The following is a 14112-nucleotide window of genomic DNA, read 5'->3' on the forward strand; positions in this document are numbered from 1 at the left end:
TTTGACATGTGCAAAAGCAAGCAAAGATCCTCCAGATATGGCTGCTACAGAGAGTGGATTCATAAGCGGCTGGCAAATCAGACAAGGAACAGTTCTCAGTGCTTTGGTGTCAGAAAGCAGAGTGATGGTGAGCTGGGATGTGCAGGAGGAGCTCTGGAGTCCCATGGCATCCAGTTCATTAACCCAGGTGATGGAGCAGGGCAAAGGCTCTTGGGGTTTAATCAGATGCAAATCCAGGGGGGCTGCCCACGCACCAAAGGGCACAGTTAGAATTCCAGAGAGTGCTGGCAAAGGGGAGAAACAGCCTGGGAAAAGAGAAGGTTCAACACTCTGCAAGCTAAACAAAAAGGCTCTGAGGTTTGATGAATGAGAAGCTGGACATGCAGCTAGAGCTGGGAACGGTTTTGACCAGCACCAGTCCGGCGGAGCTGAAACAGCTTCCAAGAGTGGAGCCTGAGCCACTGAAACCTCCGAGCCTGGGCCAGCCTGAAGTAACCTCACACCACCAAGTGCCACTTGAATCAGAGACTCACAGAACAGCTTGGCTTGGAAAGGCCCTTTCAGATCATCAAGTCCAACCATTCTCTAACTACCAAGGCTGGTGCTAAACCACAGCCCTCAGCACCACATCTCTGCAGCTCTGGGACACCTCCAGGGATGGGGATTCAGCCACCTCCTCGAGGAGCCTGCTCCAGTGTTGGAGAAACCTTTGAGTAAAGAAGTTTCTTCTGAAGTCTGCTTCCCCTGCTGCAACTTGAGGCCTTTAAGACCACTGATTATTGTTGCTCCCTTGATTCCTCTCAAAGTTCTACCTAATGAAGAAAAACCTGGATGTGAGAGTAAGAGAGCCCTGCAGCAGGCTGCCTTAGTCAGGCCAGCTCTGGAGAGCTGGGCACAGCTCTGGGCTCCCCAGGAGACAAAGCACTGCTGCTGGAGAGTGTCCAGTGGAGGCTACAAAGATGCTGAAGGGCCTGGAGCATCCCTGTGAGGAGGAAAGGCTGAGAGCCCTGGGGCTGTTAAGCCTGGAGAAGGACAGCCCCAGAGGGGCTCAGCAGGAGCTAAAGGGGTGGGGGGCAAGAGGATGTGGCCAGACTCTTGTCAGTGGTGCCCAGGGACAGGACAAGTGGCAGTGGAACTGAAGGTTCCAGCAGGTTCCATCTGAAGAGGAGGAGAAGCTTTGTTGTGAGGGTGCTGGAACCCTGGAGCAGGCTGCCCAGGGAGGTTGTGGAGTCTCCTTCTCTGGAGAGATTCCAAACCCAGCTGGACACTGTGGTCCTGGACAAGCTGCTGGGGGTGACCCTGCTGGAGCACAGGGGTCAGACTGGATGATTTCTAGAGGCCCCTTCCAGCCCCACCACGCTGGATTCTGTGCAGTGCCCCACAGCTCTGCAACTCCACACACATCCCCAATTCCTCCCCCTGGTTTCCCCTGCTGGCAACATTAATTTGCATGCAGAATGTCCTGGCTTGGATCCCAATTATTTCTCATGACAAGCTTCAGTTTAAAGAACTGGGTCACAGAAGGGGTCGGGTTGAAAGGCACCTTAAATGTCATCCAGTTCCAACCCCTCTGCCATGGGCAGGGACACCTCCTGCCAGCCCAGGCTGCTCAAGGCCTCATCCAACCTGGCCTTGAACACCTCCAGGGAGGAGGCAGCCACAACCTCCCTGGGCAGCCTGTGCCAGTGTCTCCCCACCCTCACTGTAAAGAACTTCTTCCAGGACAGTCCCACTACAAACCATCTTGGCCTGGGGTGCTGCTGGACTCCAGGAGCACGTTCAGGTCACAGGCTCACAGGATGTTAGGGGTTGGAAGTGACCTCTGGAGACCATTGAGTCCAACCCCCTCCCACACAGAGAAGGACCAGAGAATCTAGTAGAGGTTGGACAGGAACACATCCAGACAGGGCTGGGAAGGGTCCAGAGCAGGAGACTCCACAGCCTCTCTGGGCAGCCTGCTCCAGGGCTCTGGGACCCTCACAGTGAAGAAGTTCCTCCTCATGTTGAGGTGGAACCTCCTGTGCTGGAGTTTACATCCATTGCCCCTTGTCCTATTCCAAGGTGCAAGTGAGCAGAGCCTGGCCTTTCCCTCTTGACCCCCAGCCCTCAGATATTGATAAATATTGATTCAATCCCTTCTCAGCCTTCTCTTCTCCAGACTGAACAGCCCCAGGGCTCTCAGCCTCTCCTCACAGGTCCTTCACCTGATGGTCTCAGCCCCACACACCTCACAAACAGGACACAGCATTACCTCCTGCAGCATACAAGCACCAAACCCTCTTGCTGTGGAATCCTGAAGGTGAGAGAGTGCTTCTCAAACCATGTTTTGAAGCTGTGCTGGAAATACTGTGGCATATTTGTTTACAGTCTGGGATTTCTCTTCGTGCAGCATTCAAGAATCACTCTTTTTTCTTTTTCTGGTGCCTGAGGACTTGTCAAATGCCTATCAGATGGGGGTGACAGGGAACCATCTGCTTCCTCTCCCCCCCTCAAAGGCACCTCCCTTTCCTTCTTACCACCTGTTCTTTTTACAGTCCCCAAATGGCCACTCTGAGCACTGCCAGACCCACTGGAGGAGGCCAGGGCACAGGGCCTGCCTGAAGTCCTCAGTCTTGGCACTGCCATGTCCCCTCCAGGAAGCAAAGCCCAAGGTATCCATAGAAGCATGGAATCAATCAGGTTGGAAAAGACCTCAGAGATCATCAAGTCCAAGCTGTCACCCAGCACCTCCTGACAACTCAACCATGGCTCCAAGGGCCACATCCAATCCCCTCTGCAACACCTCCAGCCATGGGGACTCCACCACCTCCCTGAGCAGCACAGCCCAAGGGCCAATTCCTCTTGCTGGCAAGAACTTTCTCCTCCCCTCCAGCCTCAACCTCCCCTGGCACAGCTGCAGACTGTGTCCTCTTCTTCTGGGGCCGCTTGCCTGCCTGGCACAAGAGACCAACCCCCAGCTGGCTCCAACCTCCCTGCAGGCAGTTGCAGAGAGCAAGAAGGTCTCCCCTGAGCCTCCTCTTCTGCAGGCTAAGCAAGCCCAGCTCCCTCAGCCTCTCCTCCCAGGGCTGTGCTCCAGACCCCTCCCCAGCCTCCTTGCCCTTCTCTGGACACCTTCAAGAGTCTCAAAATCCACTGCTGAGGTTTTAGGAGAGCACACCAAATACTGCTGTAAAAGTGCTATCAAGAAACAGCTTTGCTCTTCCTGGGCATGTTCCTGTGTCTGGTCTGTGACTTAGGATGGTCAGAGGTGGACCCACAAGGATCTAATCCAGAATCCTACAACTGTTGAGGTTGGAAGAGACATTTTGACCCCATCATGTCCAGCCACTCACCTAGAACTTGCAATCCCACCACTGCCACCAAACCATGCCCCTCAGCACCCCATCCATGTGTCTGTTAAACACTTCCAGGGATGAGGGCTCAATCACCTCCCTGGGCAGCCAGGGTTGGAGCACCCCTTCTGTGATGAATTATTTCTCAACATCCAAGCTGAACCTCCCCTGGCACAACTCAAAGATGTTTCCTCTTCTCCTGTCCCTTGCTGCATGTGAGAAGAGACCAGCCCCCACCTGGCTCCAGCCTCCTTTGAGGGAGCTGTAGAGGGTGATGAGGTGTCCCCTCAGCCTCCTCCTCTGAGCACCAAACTACCCCAGGTCCCTCAGCCACTCCTCATAAGATTTGTATGCAAGGCTCTTCACCAGCTTAGCTGTCCTCCTTTGGACATGCTCTAGCACCTCAGTGTCCTTGGGAGTCAGGGGCTCACTTGAGGTTAAATGTTGATTTAGGACAAAACACCAAGGAGGTGGGGACAGATTTTGAGTATGCTGGGAATTCATTCCCAAGGCACAACTAAGGTTCCTCCTTCTCATTGGGATATGCAGGAGTGCCCTGTGGTGGCATTTGCAGGGGACACAGTGAGGCTGGGGAGGCACTGCCACAGGTTGCCCAAGGAGGTTGTGGATGTCCCCTGCCTGGAGGTGTTGAAGGCCAGGCTGGATGAGGCCTTGAGCGGCCTGGGCTGGTGGGAGGTGTCCCTGCCCATGGCAGGGGGTTGGAACTGGATGATCTTTAAGGTGCCTTCCAACCCATCCCATTCTATGAGTTGATGGAATAAGACAAGACCAAGCCATCTGCTAACCAAGGAGGCAGAGAGGAGCACTGAGACTGCCCCAGTGCAGAGGACTGTGGTGACTGAGCTACCTTCCCTGCTTTAGGAATGTCTCAGACTCACCCTACGAGGCAGACCAGGCAGCAGAGCCACAGTGCCAGCCACACTCCCAAGGGCCCCTGGCCTCCAGGGGCAGGACACTACCTAAGACACAGTGGCACAATGGCAAATCCCAGTGGATCTGGGAAGCAGATGGGATTCTGTTCAACTCCCTGAAGTTAAGCAGAGGGAATACTGGCAGGAGAGGATTTAACTCAGACCTGAATCCCTCTCCTCCCCCTTTTAACCTTCTCAATCAGGAAGAGCTGTCCTACAAATCCCTTCTCTCAATGCCACAACTCCATTCTGTATTCCAGCCACAGGGAAGGCTGTGGGCTCTGTACAGCCACCCCATTCCCAAGGAGAGGCTTTTTTAGAGTTATGGACAGAGAATGAAAGGATTTGAAAACAAAGAGCACTCCAAGAAGACTTCAGATGACCCTGACTTGTCTGGCCAGGCAACTCTGGTCTCGTATTTCCCACTCCTGCATACAGAACCAAGGAATCCCAGAACTGATGTGGTTGGAAAAGACCTTTAAGATCCTCCAGTCCAACCATTCTCTAACTCTGCCAAGGCTGGTGCTGAGCCATGGCCCTCAGCACCACATCTCTGCCTCTCTGAAACACCTCCAGGGCTGGGGATTCAGCCATCTCCCCCTGGGCAGCCTGGGCCAGTGCTTGAGAACCCTTTCAGGGATGAAGTTGCTTCTCATGGCCAACCTAAACCTCCCCTGCTGCAACTTGAGGCCATTTCCTCTTCTGCCATTTTTCACCAGGGAAAAGAGACCAACACTCACCCCTTCCAGCTCTCAGGGAGTTGTAGAGAGCCAGAAGGTCTCCCCTCAGCCTCCTCCAGACTAAACCAGCCCAGCTCCCTCAGCTGCTCCTCCCCAGCCCTGTTCTCCAAACCCTTCCCCAGCTTTCTTGCCCTTCTCTGGACCAAACTCCAGCCCCTCAATGTCCTCCTTGGAGTGAGGGGCCCAAAACTGAACCCAGTACTCCAGCTGTGGCCTCAGCAGAACCAGCAGAGGCAGAGAGTCACTGCCCTGCTCCTGCTGGCCACACTGCAAGCTTTTCAGAACCCCACAGCCAACAGAGGCCAAGTCACAGAAGCACAGAACCACCAAGGCTGGAAGAGACCTCAGAGATCCTCCAGTCCAACCTGTCACCACAGACCTCAGGATTAAAGCCTGGCACCAAGTGCCACATCCAATCCCCTCTTGAACACCTCCAGGGATCAAGTCAAGCACCCTGAGCTCTGACCAACAATTACATGAAGCTTATTCCAGCAGGTGAGACTCTGCACTGGCCAGGCTGGCTCTGCCCAAGGGAATCCACACATGGAAGCTGCCCCCATGCAGATTGGTGAATCACCAAGCTACTGCCAGCTGCAGGATCACAAACCCAGCTCCAAGGACAGAGAGCTCTGTCTGGAGCAGATCATCACATTGGATACTTGGTGCTTCTAAATGCTGCTACCTTCTAAGGCTGAAGAGAACACAGCTGGGGCATTTGACTGCCCAACCAGCCAGCCACCCTGACAGCACACCTCCAGAAAGCCATGGATGGAAAAGTGGCACTGGACAGCCAAAAGCAGGCTGGGAAACTGCCATGTGAAGGGTTTGGACTGAAACAAGTTAATGGCCCAAGGCAGCTAAGTTCTGATCTCATATGTGAAGTGCAAGCAGCTTTCACAGGGTGGTTTAGGTTGGAAGCACCTCAAAGTTCATCCAGTTTCTAACCCCCTCCATGGTCAGGGACACCTCCCACCAGCCCAGGTTGCTCAAGGCCTCATCCAGCCTGGCCTTCAACACCTCCAGGCAGGAGGTAGCCACAGCCTCCCTGGGTAACCTGTGCCAGAGTCTCCCCAGCCTCACTGGCAAGAATTTCTCCCTAATTTCCAGTTTCAATCTCCCCTCTCCCAGCTTAAAGCCACTGCCCCTCATTCTGCCACTATTTCACAGCATCACAGGATGGTCCAGGCTGGATGGGACCTCCAAAGGTCATCTAACCCAACCCTCCCTGCAGTAAGCAGGGGCATCCTCAAGTGACCTTTCACAGCACACCTCCCTGCAAGCCTGAGCGGCTCTGCCTTTTCCAGCTGCTCAAACTCACCTCTGATGGCAGACAGCTCCCTCTTTTCCTTGCTGCCAGCTAGCACAGTCCATGTACAGCTGCCCACACAACAGTCCTGTTCCACTTCCTCAGCACTGGCCCACGAAGCATTCACCTGGCCTCTCTGAGGAACTCCAGAGGGCCTGTGCTTTCCAATTCAAATTTCATTTAGTAGCTATCAATTTGATATGATAAGCAAAGGGAAACAGCTTCTGAACAGCCAGGTGTTTGCCAGTTCCATTGAGGAGGGAGACACCAGAAGGGCAAGGGGAAGGGCACGCTGCTCAGCAGGGAGAAGGTCGATCAACACTGAAGAGTTTCTCCTGGAGTGATGTCCAGAACAGGCAACCCAGGTGTGGAATTGTGGCAGTGTGAGGCTAGGTGCCTTTAAGAACCACAAAGTGCACACCTCCAGAGGCTCTAGAGTGTCCAGGAGCTGGACTGGAAGATGTATTTCATACCCATGATTCCTGCACCCCTATACATCTGGCTGCAACATCAATTTTTTCCTCCTTTTTCCCCCCTCCCTCTCTCCTCCCATGAAGGAGACCCAGGCTCTTATCTCCCTTGGCAGGAGAGGCCTGGTGTCAGCCTTGGTAATGCTCCCAATTAGGCCTGGAGTGGCTTAATTGGGGCCTGGAGTTGCCAAGCTGAATGTTGTGCTGCGTTGCAAATGGAGCAGCATGGAGTGGAGAGAGGCTTGGCAGGGAGGGGGCAGGAAGGCTTGGGTCTGTGTGGCCTGGCCTGGCCTGAAGGGAGGTTTGGGTGAAGCTTTGGCTTAATGAGCTTCTGTGTGAAGCCCAGGCCATGGATTTTTGTGTACAATATGCTTTGTACTCTTGTATGCAGTTGTAAACAGCCTTTCCATTCAAGCTTCCCAACCCTCTCCAGTCCTCTGTCCCAGTGTTATTCTTCTGCCTCCTCTGGAGCAAAAGAGCAATCTGTCTGCTCAGTAAACCACAAGAGGAATGCAAACACCCAGCCTTCTGAATGAAGGAGCAAACTGCTCAGAATCATAGAATCATGGAATTGTCAGGGTTGGAAGGGAGCTCAAGGCTCAGCCAGCTCCAACCCCCTGCCATGGGCAGGGACACCTCACACCACAGCAGCTTGCTCACAGCCACCTCCAGCCTGGCTGCAAACACCTCCAGGCAGGAGGCTTCCACCACCTTCCTGGGCAGCCTGGGCCAGGCTCTCACCACCCTCCTGAGCAACAACTTCTTCCTGACATCCAGTCTGAATCTCCCCACTTCCAGTTTTGCTCCATCCCCCCCAGTCCTATCCCTCCCTGACACAGGACTTGCCGTGATACTTGCCCCAGAGGTTTCCTTCCCCTTGCTGACATAAGCAAACCTGCACCAAGATTCCTCTCAGCTCTGGCTCCCAGGTGGGCAAGAGCTCCCTGCTGGGCAGCAAGCTTTGGGTTTGACCTGAGAGCACATCTGACCTTTCAAAGCACATCCTGCAGCTCTGATGCCATGCAGCTTGCCTCCAGTCTCTAACCACCCTCATGCTGAAGAACTTCTTCCTAACATCCAATCTGAATCTACCCACTTCTAGTGTTTTTAACCCATTCCCCCCAGTCCTATCACTCCCTCACACCTGCAGAACAGGTCTGGGGAGAAGCAGCTGAGGGAACTGGGGTGGTCCAGCCACAGCTGTCATGAAAATACTGATCCATATGATGCCTTCACCCTCCTTGCCCCATTCCCTTCTCTGCCACTGTGAGGAGGCCTCCAGCAGCAAACATCTGTACTCCCTTTGCCTGTCTGTACCACTTTCAACACATCACAACTAAGACACAGCAGCACAACCATTCCTAATGGCACTACTTGCTGTGCCACCACTCCACCCCACCACCAGCAGGGAGTCCTTCCAGCGATGTGCTCTGCGGTTATCTGCCGCGGGAAAGCGGCCGCTAGAGGAAGCAGCCCCGTGGAGCACAACCACACGGCTTCAGGGCTGCAGCTTTACACCCCCAGAGAGACTCCACCAACACTCCATCCATAATCCTTTGGCAGCATGCAAAAGAGAAAGGACAGCATTATAAGGCAAAGTCCTTTAGGACACCAGGCCAGGTTGCCGGAGCAGAGCAGGAAGGAGAGACCACTGGGCAAACAACAGGGGAGGGAAAGGAAGAAGAGGCAGCCCACAGGAACTAAAATAACAACAGTAAAAGCAATTTATAAACCACTCCTGGGAACTGGGGGGGGGAGGAAAACACAAAGTTGGGCAGGGCTTCAACAGCCAAGGACAGGAATTATCCAGAATGTCTCCAATGTGGAAAATCTGGAATCATGCTTCCGCTGGGGAGCTCTGGGAACTCATCAGGTGACTCCTGCAGGCAGCAGGGAGAAAATCACTTTTAATGATGCTTTCTGGCAGCCTGCTGACAGCAGGCCACTGCTGGATCCAGATGCCTAACACAGAGGGCTCTCATGGCATTAAAGCCTCTGAAGCCAGGAGAGGCACCTTTCACTCCCCCAGTTCCTTGTGCAAAGCACCAGCAGCTCTTCAGCCAGCACTGACCCGTCCCCACAGCCCAGGGAGCAGTCAGGAGGAGTCACAGAGCACAACCACTCTACAAAACAATCAGAAATGGAGGATCTCCCTCTTATGGCACGCTCAGGACAGTTCACTCTGTCTGTTGAACACCAGACCCAGGCCCAACAGATTCCCAGCTGTTAAAACCACAAGCATGAAGTTACATTGTGCCAGACACAGAATTGCTCCTCCTAAACCCTTGCCACCCAAATCCAGAAGACGTCAGAGCTCTGAGGCAGTGTCCCCAAAAGACAGGCAATACACAAGCCCCCAAAGTACAGGATTTGGTTCAACAGAGAGGCTGGTGAGACACAGCATGCAATTGTCCTGGTTCAAAGAGCCCCCCAAGACCATCTGGTCCTACTGCCAAACCAGCACCACCAGGTCACCACCAAAGCATCTCCCTCAGCACCACATCTCTCTGTCAGGGGCTGCTTTCTCAGATGGCAATTCACAAAATCTCAGCATGGTGGAGGTGGGAAGGGACCTCTGGAGACCATCTTGTCCAGCCCCCTGCTGGGGCGAGGACACCCGCAGCAGGTGCCCAGGGTAATGTTCCGAGCTGCAATCCTGGGCATCCTAGAATCACCTGGGTTGGAAGTGGCCTCTAAAGGTCATCCAGTCCAACCCTCCCTGCAGTCAGCAGGGACATCCTCAGCTAGGTCAGGTCACCCAGAGCCCTGTCCAACCTGATGTGGGCAGACCTGCTCTGGCAGAGGGGATGGACTCCAGAGGTCCCTTGCGTGCTGGGATTCTTTAGTGGTACGCAGCGAGTTCCTGCCTTGTTGAGGATCTTGGACTCTTGATTCCAAGAGCTGATCTCCAAAGGAAAGGCATTCTTGGGAGATGTGTATTCCCAAGTTTAAGTTGGATATGAGGAGTAATTCCTTCCCCAAAAGGCTTGTAGTGGTGTCCCCATCCCTGGAGGGGATGGGGGGAGATGTAGATGTGATGCTTAGCAAGGAGATTTGGTGCCGGACTTGGTTGTGTCAGGTTGAAGGACCTTAAGTACCCTCCCTGAGTGGCTGATTTTTAGGGTCTTTTCCAACCCTTCCTGTGATTTGATTCCAGAGTAACTTGGGGGGGCTTCACAGGGCCCAGCTGGCTCAGCTCTTGGACCCCACCTTGTGCTGTGTTTGGTGGAGCATTCTGATCTGCATTCTGTGCAAAGTAGTGGGTTTTCTTTCCCCTCTGACTCATCTCTCCCCTCACCCCTGCTGTCATTGCTTTTCTTCCTTCTGCTCTTACCATTATTTGTAGGAGGTGTGTGACCTGAAAGAGCAAAGCAAAAGCTGATGCCTTAACAGTGCTGTTTGTGCTGCCACTCTGCTTCCTGGAAGGTAACAGGTCTTCATTTGGAGCACCAATTATTCTCCTTTAAGATCCAAACCATGCCATGCAGGACATGGCAAGAAGGTGAGCACCATGAGGGACCTGCCCAGACTGGAGCACACCACCAAGCATTTACCTGAAACTGCAGCTGGAACTCCAAAACATTCTGAGAGCTGCAGTTTGCAGAGGTGCCAGAGGGAAAAAGAGGCTCCTGCCACTGGAGTGACTTTGGTGTAAGATATTTCCTTTGCAGTGTGCTCCATCACTGCTGCTCCTTCACTTTGGTCACTTCAGGGATTGTTTTCATTTTGGCCAGGCTCTCAGCAACATTTCAGCTTTCTGGCTGCAGCTTATTACCACACTACCTATTTTCTACGCAGTTTCCAAACTCCAATCCTCTAGAACTCCTGAGATTTTCCTAAGTAACTCTTAAGTGTACAGAAGACAACACTGAAGCCCTCCTCTCATTAAACACAACAGAGTTCTAGATGCAACACAGCCCCCTGGATATGGCCCCTTGAAACTGCTCCTCCTCATCTGTTTGGGGAGGATCTGTATTGTCAGGGTTTAGCTTACCGACGTCAAGGATTATCAGCTGGGCTCCAGCCTGTGCATTTCCAACATCATTTTCTGCAATGCACTGATAGAATCCTTCATCTGATTTCACCAGACCCAAAACTTGCAGGTTATGTTCTTTCTGAAGCGGAAAGGGAAGAAAACAAAAGCAAACAACACAACACTTAGCAATTGCAACAACAAGGTGGGCGTTAGGGCACATTGCTGTGACAGGAGACGCTCCGGAGCACTTACACGGCAAAGTGGATTGGTAGTTCCTGTCTGATTTCATCTCTGTTGCACTGAATCCTCAAATTATAAGGCATCAAAAAGCAGCCAGCAGCTCTTCCTAATGGCTATCATTTTCTAGCATCACATATCAGTGGCAAGTCATAACATTTCCACAGGCATTCGGAGGGTATTTGAAGCGCTGCCTGGAACTGCGGGGCTCAGCCTTACAGTCCTCCAAGCCCAGGTAGAGCCAATTACACAACCATTAACTTCTCAGCTACATCTCAATAATGACTTCTACTACATCTAAAATTTCCCTCTAGAAGTACCTATGTGCCAAAACTCATGATGCACAGCTCAGTTATATTTGTACTTTAACTCCTGGTATCACTGCTCACAGACAGCAGCAGCAAATGCAGCCGGGCTGAGAACGCTCTCCGCAAGCCTGAACGTTAGCATGTTCAGCTGCTCTGCCCTGCTGAGACCCCAGCTGGAATACTGTGTCCAGTGTGGGGCTCCCAAGTTCAAGAGAGACAGGGATCTGCTGGAGAGAGCCCAGTGGAGGCTATGAGGATGATTGGGGGATTTAAACATCTCTGCTATGATGAAAGGCTGAGTGCCCCGGGGCTGTTGAGTCTGGAGAGGAGAAGGCTGAGAGGGATCTGATCAATATCTACCAATATCTGAGGGGTGGATGTCAAGAGAGAGGTAGCAGGCTCCTTTCATTGAGGTCCAGTGATGGGACAAGGAACAACAGGAGGTTCCACCTCAACATGAGGAGAAACTTCTTTACTGTGAGGGTGCTGGAGCCCTGGAGCAGGCTGCCCAGAGAGGTTGTGGGACTCCATCATGAGGCATTCCTGTGTGACCTGCCCTAGGAGACCCTGTTTTGGCAAGGGGGTTGGACTCAATGATAGAATAGAATAGAATAGAATAGAATAGAATAGAATAGAATAGAATAGAATAGAATAGAATAGAATAGAATAGAATAGAATAGAATAGAATAGAATAGAATAGAATAGAATAGAATAGAATAGAATAGAATAGAATAGAATAGAATAGAATAGAATTAACCAGGTTGGAAGAGACCTTTGAGATCATCAAGTCCAACCTATCACCCAACACCTCCTGACTAACTAAACCATGGCTCCAAGTGCCACGTCCAGTCCCCTCTGGAACACCTCCAGGGATGGGGACTCCACCACCTCCCTGGGCAGCACAGCCCAAGGGCCAATAACTCTTTCTATGAAGAACTTCTTCCTTAACATCCAGCCTAAACCTCCCCTGGCACAGCTTGAGACTGTGTCCTCTTGTTCTGGAGGTCCCTTCCAAGCCCTACCATCCTGTGAGTAACATGCAACTCCGTCACTGAGCTTGTGTCTGTCTGTCTCTCATGGAAAATCTTAATGTATACAACCCCCAAATTCTTAAAGCTTAAGCAACATGTCATAGAATCATAAAATGGTCTGGGTTGGAAGGGACCTCCCAAGGTCATCCAATCCAACCCCCCCTGCAGTCAGCAGGGACATCCCCAACTAGATCAGGCTGGCCAGAGCCTCGTTGAGCTTCACCTTGATTATCATAGAATCACAGAATCCTTAGGGCTGGAAGGGACCTCAAGGATCATCACACTACTTTAATGTGGGGCACCCTGTACTGCCCCACAAGATGCAGCACTTCTTGCCTGCAGAAAGTGAAAGCTGAATTAGATATCATAGAATTGCCAGGGCTGGAAGGGGCCTCAAGGCTCAGGCAGTTCCAACCCCCCTGCCATGGGCAGGGACACCTCACACCACAGCAGCTTGCTCACAGCCACCTCCAGCCTGGCTGCAAACACCTCCAGCCAGGAGGCTTCCACCACCTCCCTGGGCAACCTGGGCCAGGCTCTCACCACCCTCCTGGGGAACAACTTCTTCCTGACAGCCAATCTCAGTCTCCCCACTTCTACTTTTGCTCCATTCCCTCCAGTCCTATCCTACCCTGACACCCTCAAAAGTCCCTCCCCAGCTTTCTTGGAGCCCCCTTCAGATCCTGGAAGGCCACAAGAAGTCTCCTGGGAGCCTTCTCCTCTCCAGACTGAAGAGCCCCAGCTCCCTCAGTCTGTATCAGTATCTCCAGGGATGGGGCCTCAACCACCTCCCTGAGCAACCTGTTGCAGGGTTCTACCACCCTCATGGTAAAGACTTTGTTCTTAAGTCTGAATTACAAAGCAGCCATTTCCCTTCCAGCCCCCAGACATCACCCAGGAACCTGCTCCCACAAGAACAGCCATCTTCTGTGTGCCTGGATGGGTGACTGACACCAAGCACCAGCTGGGGGCCCTCCCAAGGGACAAAATACTTACAACAATCTTGAAATAGTCGCTTGGGATCACCACGTCTCCGTTCTTGAGCCATCTGACCGTGGGAGTTGGCTTCCCAGTCACCTCACACTCAAACACGATGTCCATCGACTCGTGGGCGTAGAGGTTGGCAGGCCGCCTCAGGAACTCCGGGGGGACTGCAAAGGAGTGGAGGCAAGAGCAGAGGTGCTGTCAGCAGCCACAACACCACAGCATGGCTGCTGGGCTCAAACAGGCAGTGGGACTCAGGGCAGGAAAAGTGCTTTCTGCGGGGACTCCAGCACCAAGGGGAGCCACACCGGCTGAGATTTCCAGCTGAGGCCTTGCCAGAAGCTGCCCCAAGCTCTGTGTTACTGCAGGGCCACGGGATGTCAGGGGTTGGAAAGGACCTCTGGAGGTCCTTGAGTCCAACCCCCTGCAGGACAGCACCACATAATCTAGCACAGGTTGCACAGGAACACATCCAGATGGGTCTGGAAGGTCTCCAGAGCAGGAGACTCCACAACCTCTCTGGGCAGCCTGCTCCAGGGCTCTGTGACCCTTACAGTAAAGAAGTTCTTCTTCATGTTGAGGTGGAAGCTCCTGTGCTGGAGTTCCCATTTTAATGACCTCTGGAGAACACACCAAAGGAGGAATCACCATGAGGTGTATAAAGAGTCAAGTTAAACAGCATTTTAAAACCAAGAGACACAGATGCCATGTTGGAAAAAGCCTTTCAGTGGTTGGGGAACATGTTGCAGCCCCTTGTCTGCTGGAGGCTACCTGCTGGAGAGACCACAGCAGACAG

General features: G+C 52.8%; 1 protein-coding gene across 9 annotated transcripts in view; it reads right to left on the bottom strand.

Annotated features, from left to right (window-relative positions):
- Positions 1-14112, bottom strand: part of NEO1 (neogenin 1) — a 328814-nt gene that overhangs the window by 100482 nt on the left and 214220 nt on the right. For all 9 annotated transcript variants that reach the window (XM_068144291.1, XM_068144283.1, XM_068144292.1 and 6 more), the window contains exons 6-7: positions 13329-13483; positions 10775-10895 (exon numbers count right to left, since the gene is read on the bottom strand). In XM_068144291.1, the coding sequence (XP_068000392.1) occupies positions 10775-10895; positions 13329-13483 (276 nt within the window). The remainder of the gene's footprint in view (positions 1-10774; positions 10896-13328; positions 13484-14112) is intronic.

Source organism: Melanerpes formicivorus, unplaced genomic scaffold (assembly GCF_026170545.1).
Source record: "Melanerpes formicivorus ecotype bairdi unplaced genomic scaffold, bMelFor1.0.p_v2 SCAF_10, whole genome shotgun sequence".
In the NCBI taxonomy this organism is placed as follows: domain Eukaryota; kingdom Metazoa; phylum Chordata; class Aves; order Piciformes; family Picidae; genus Melanerpes; species Melanerpes formicivorus.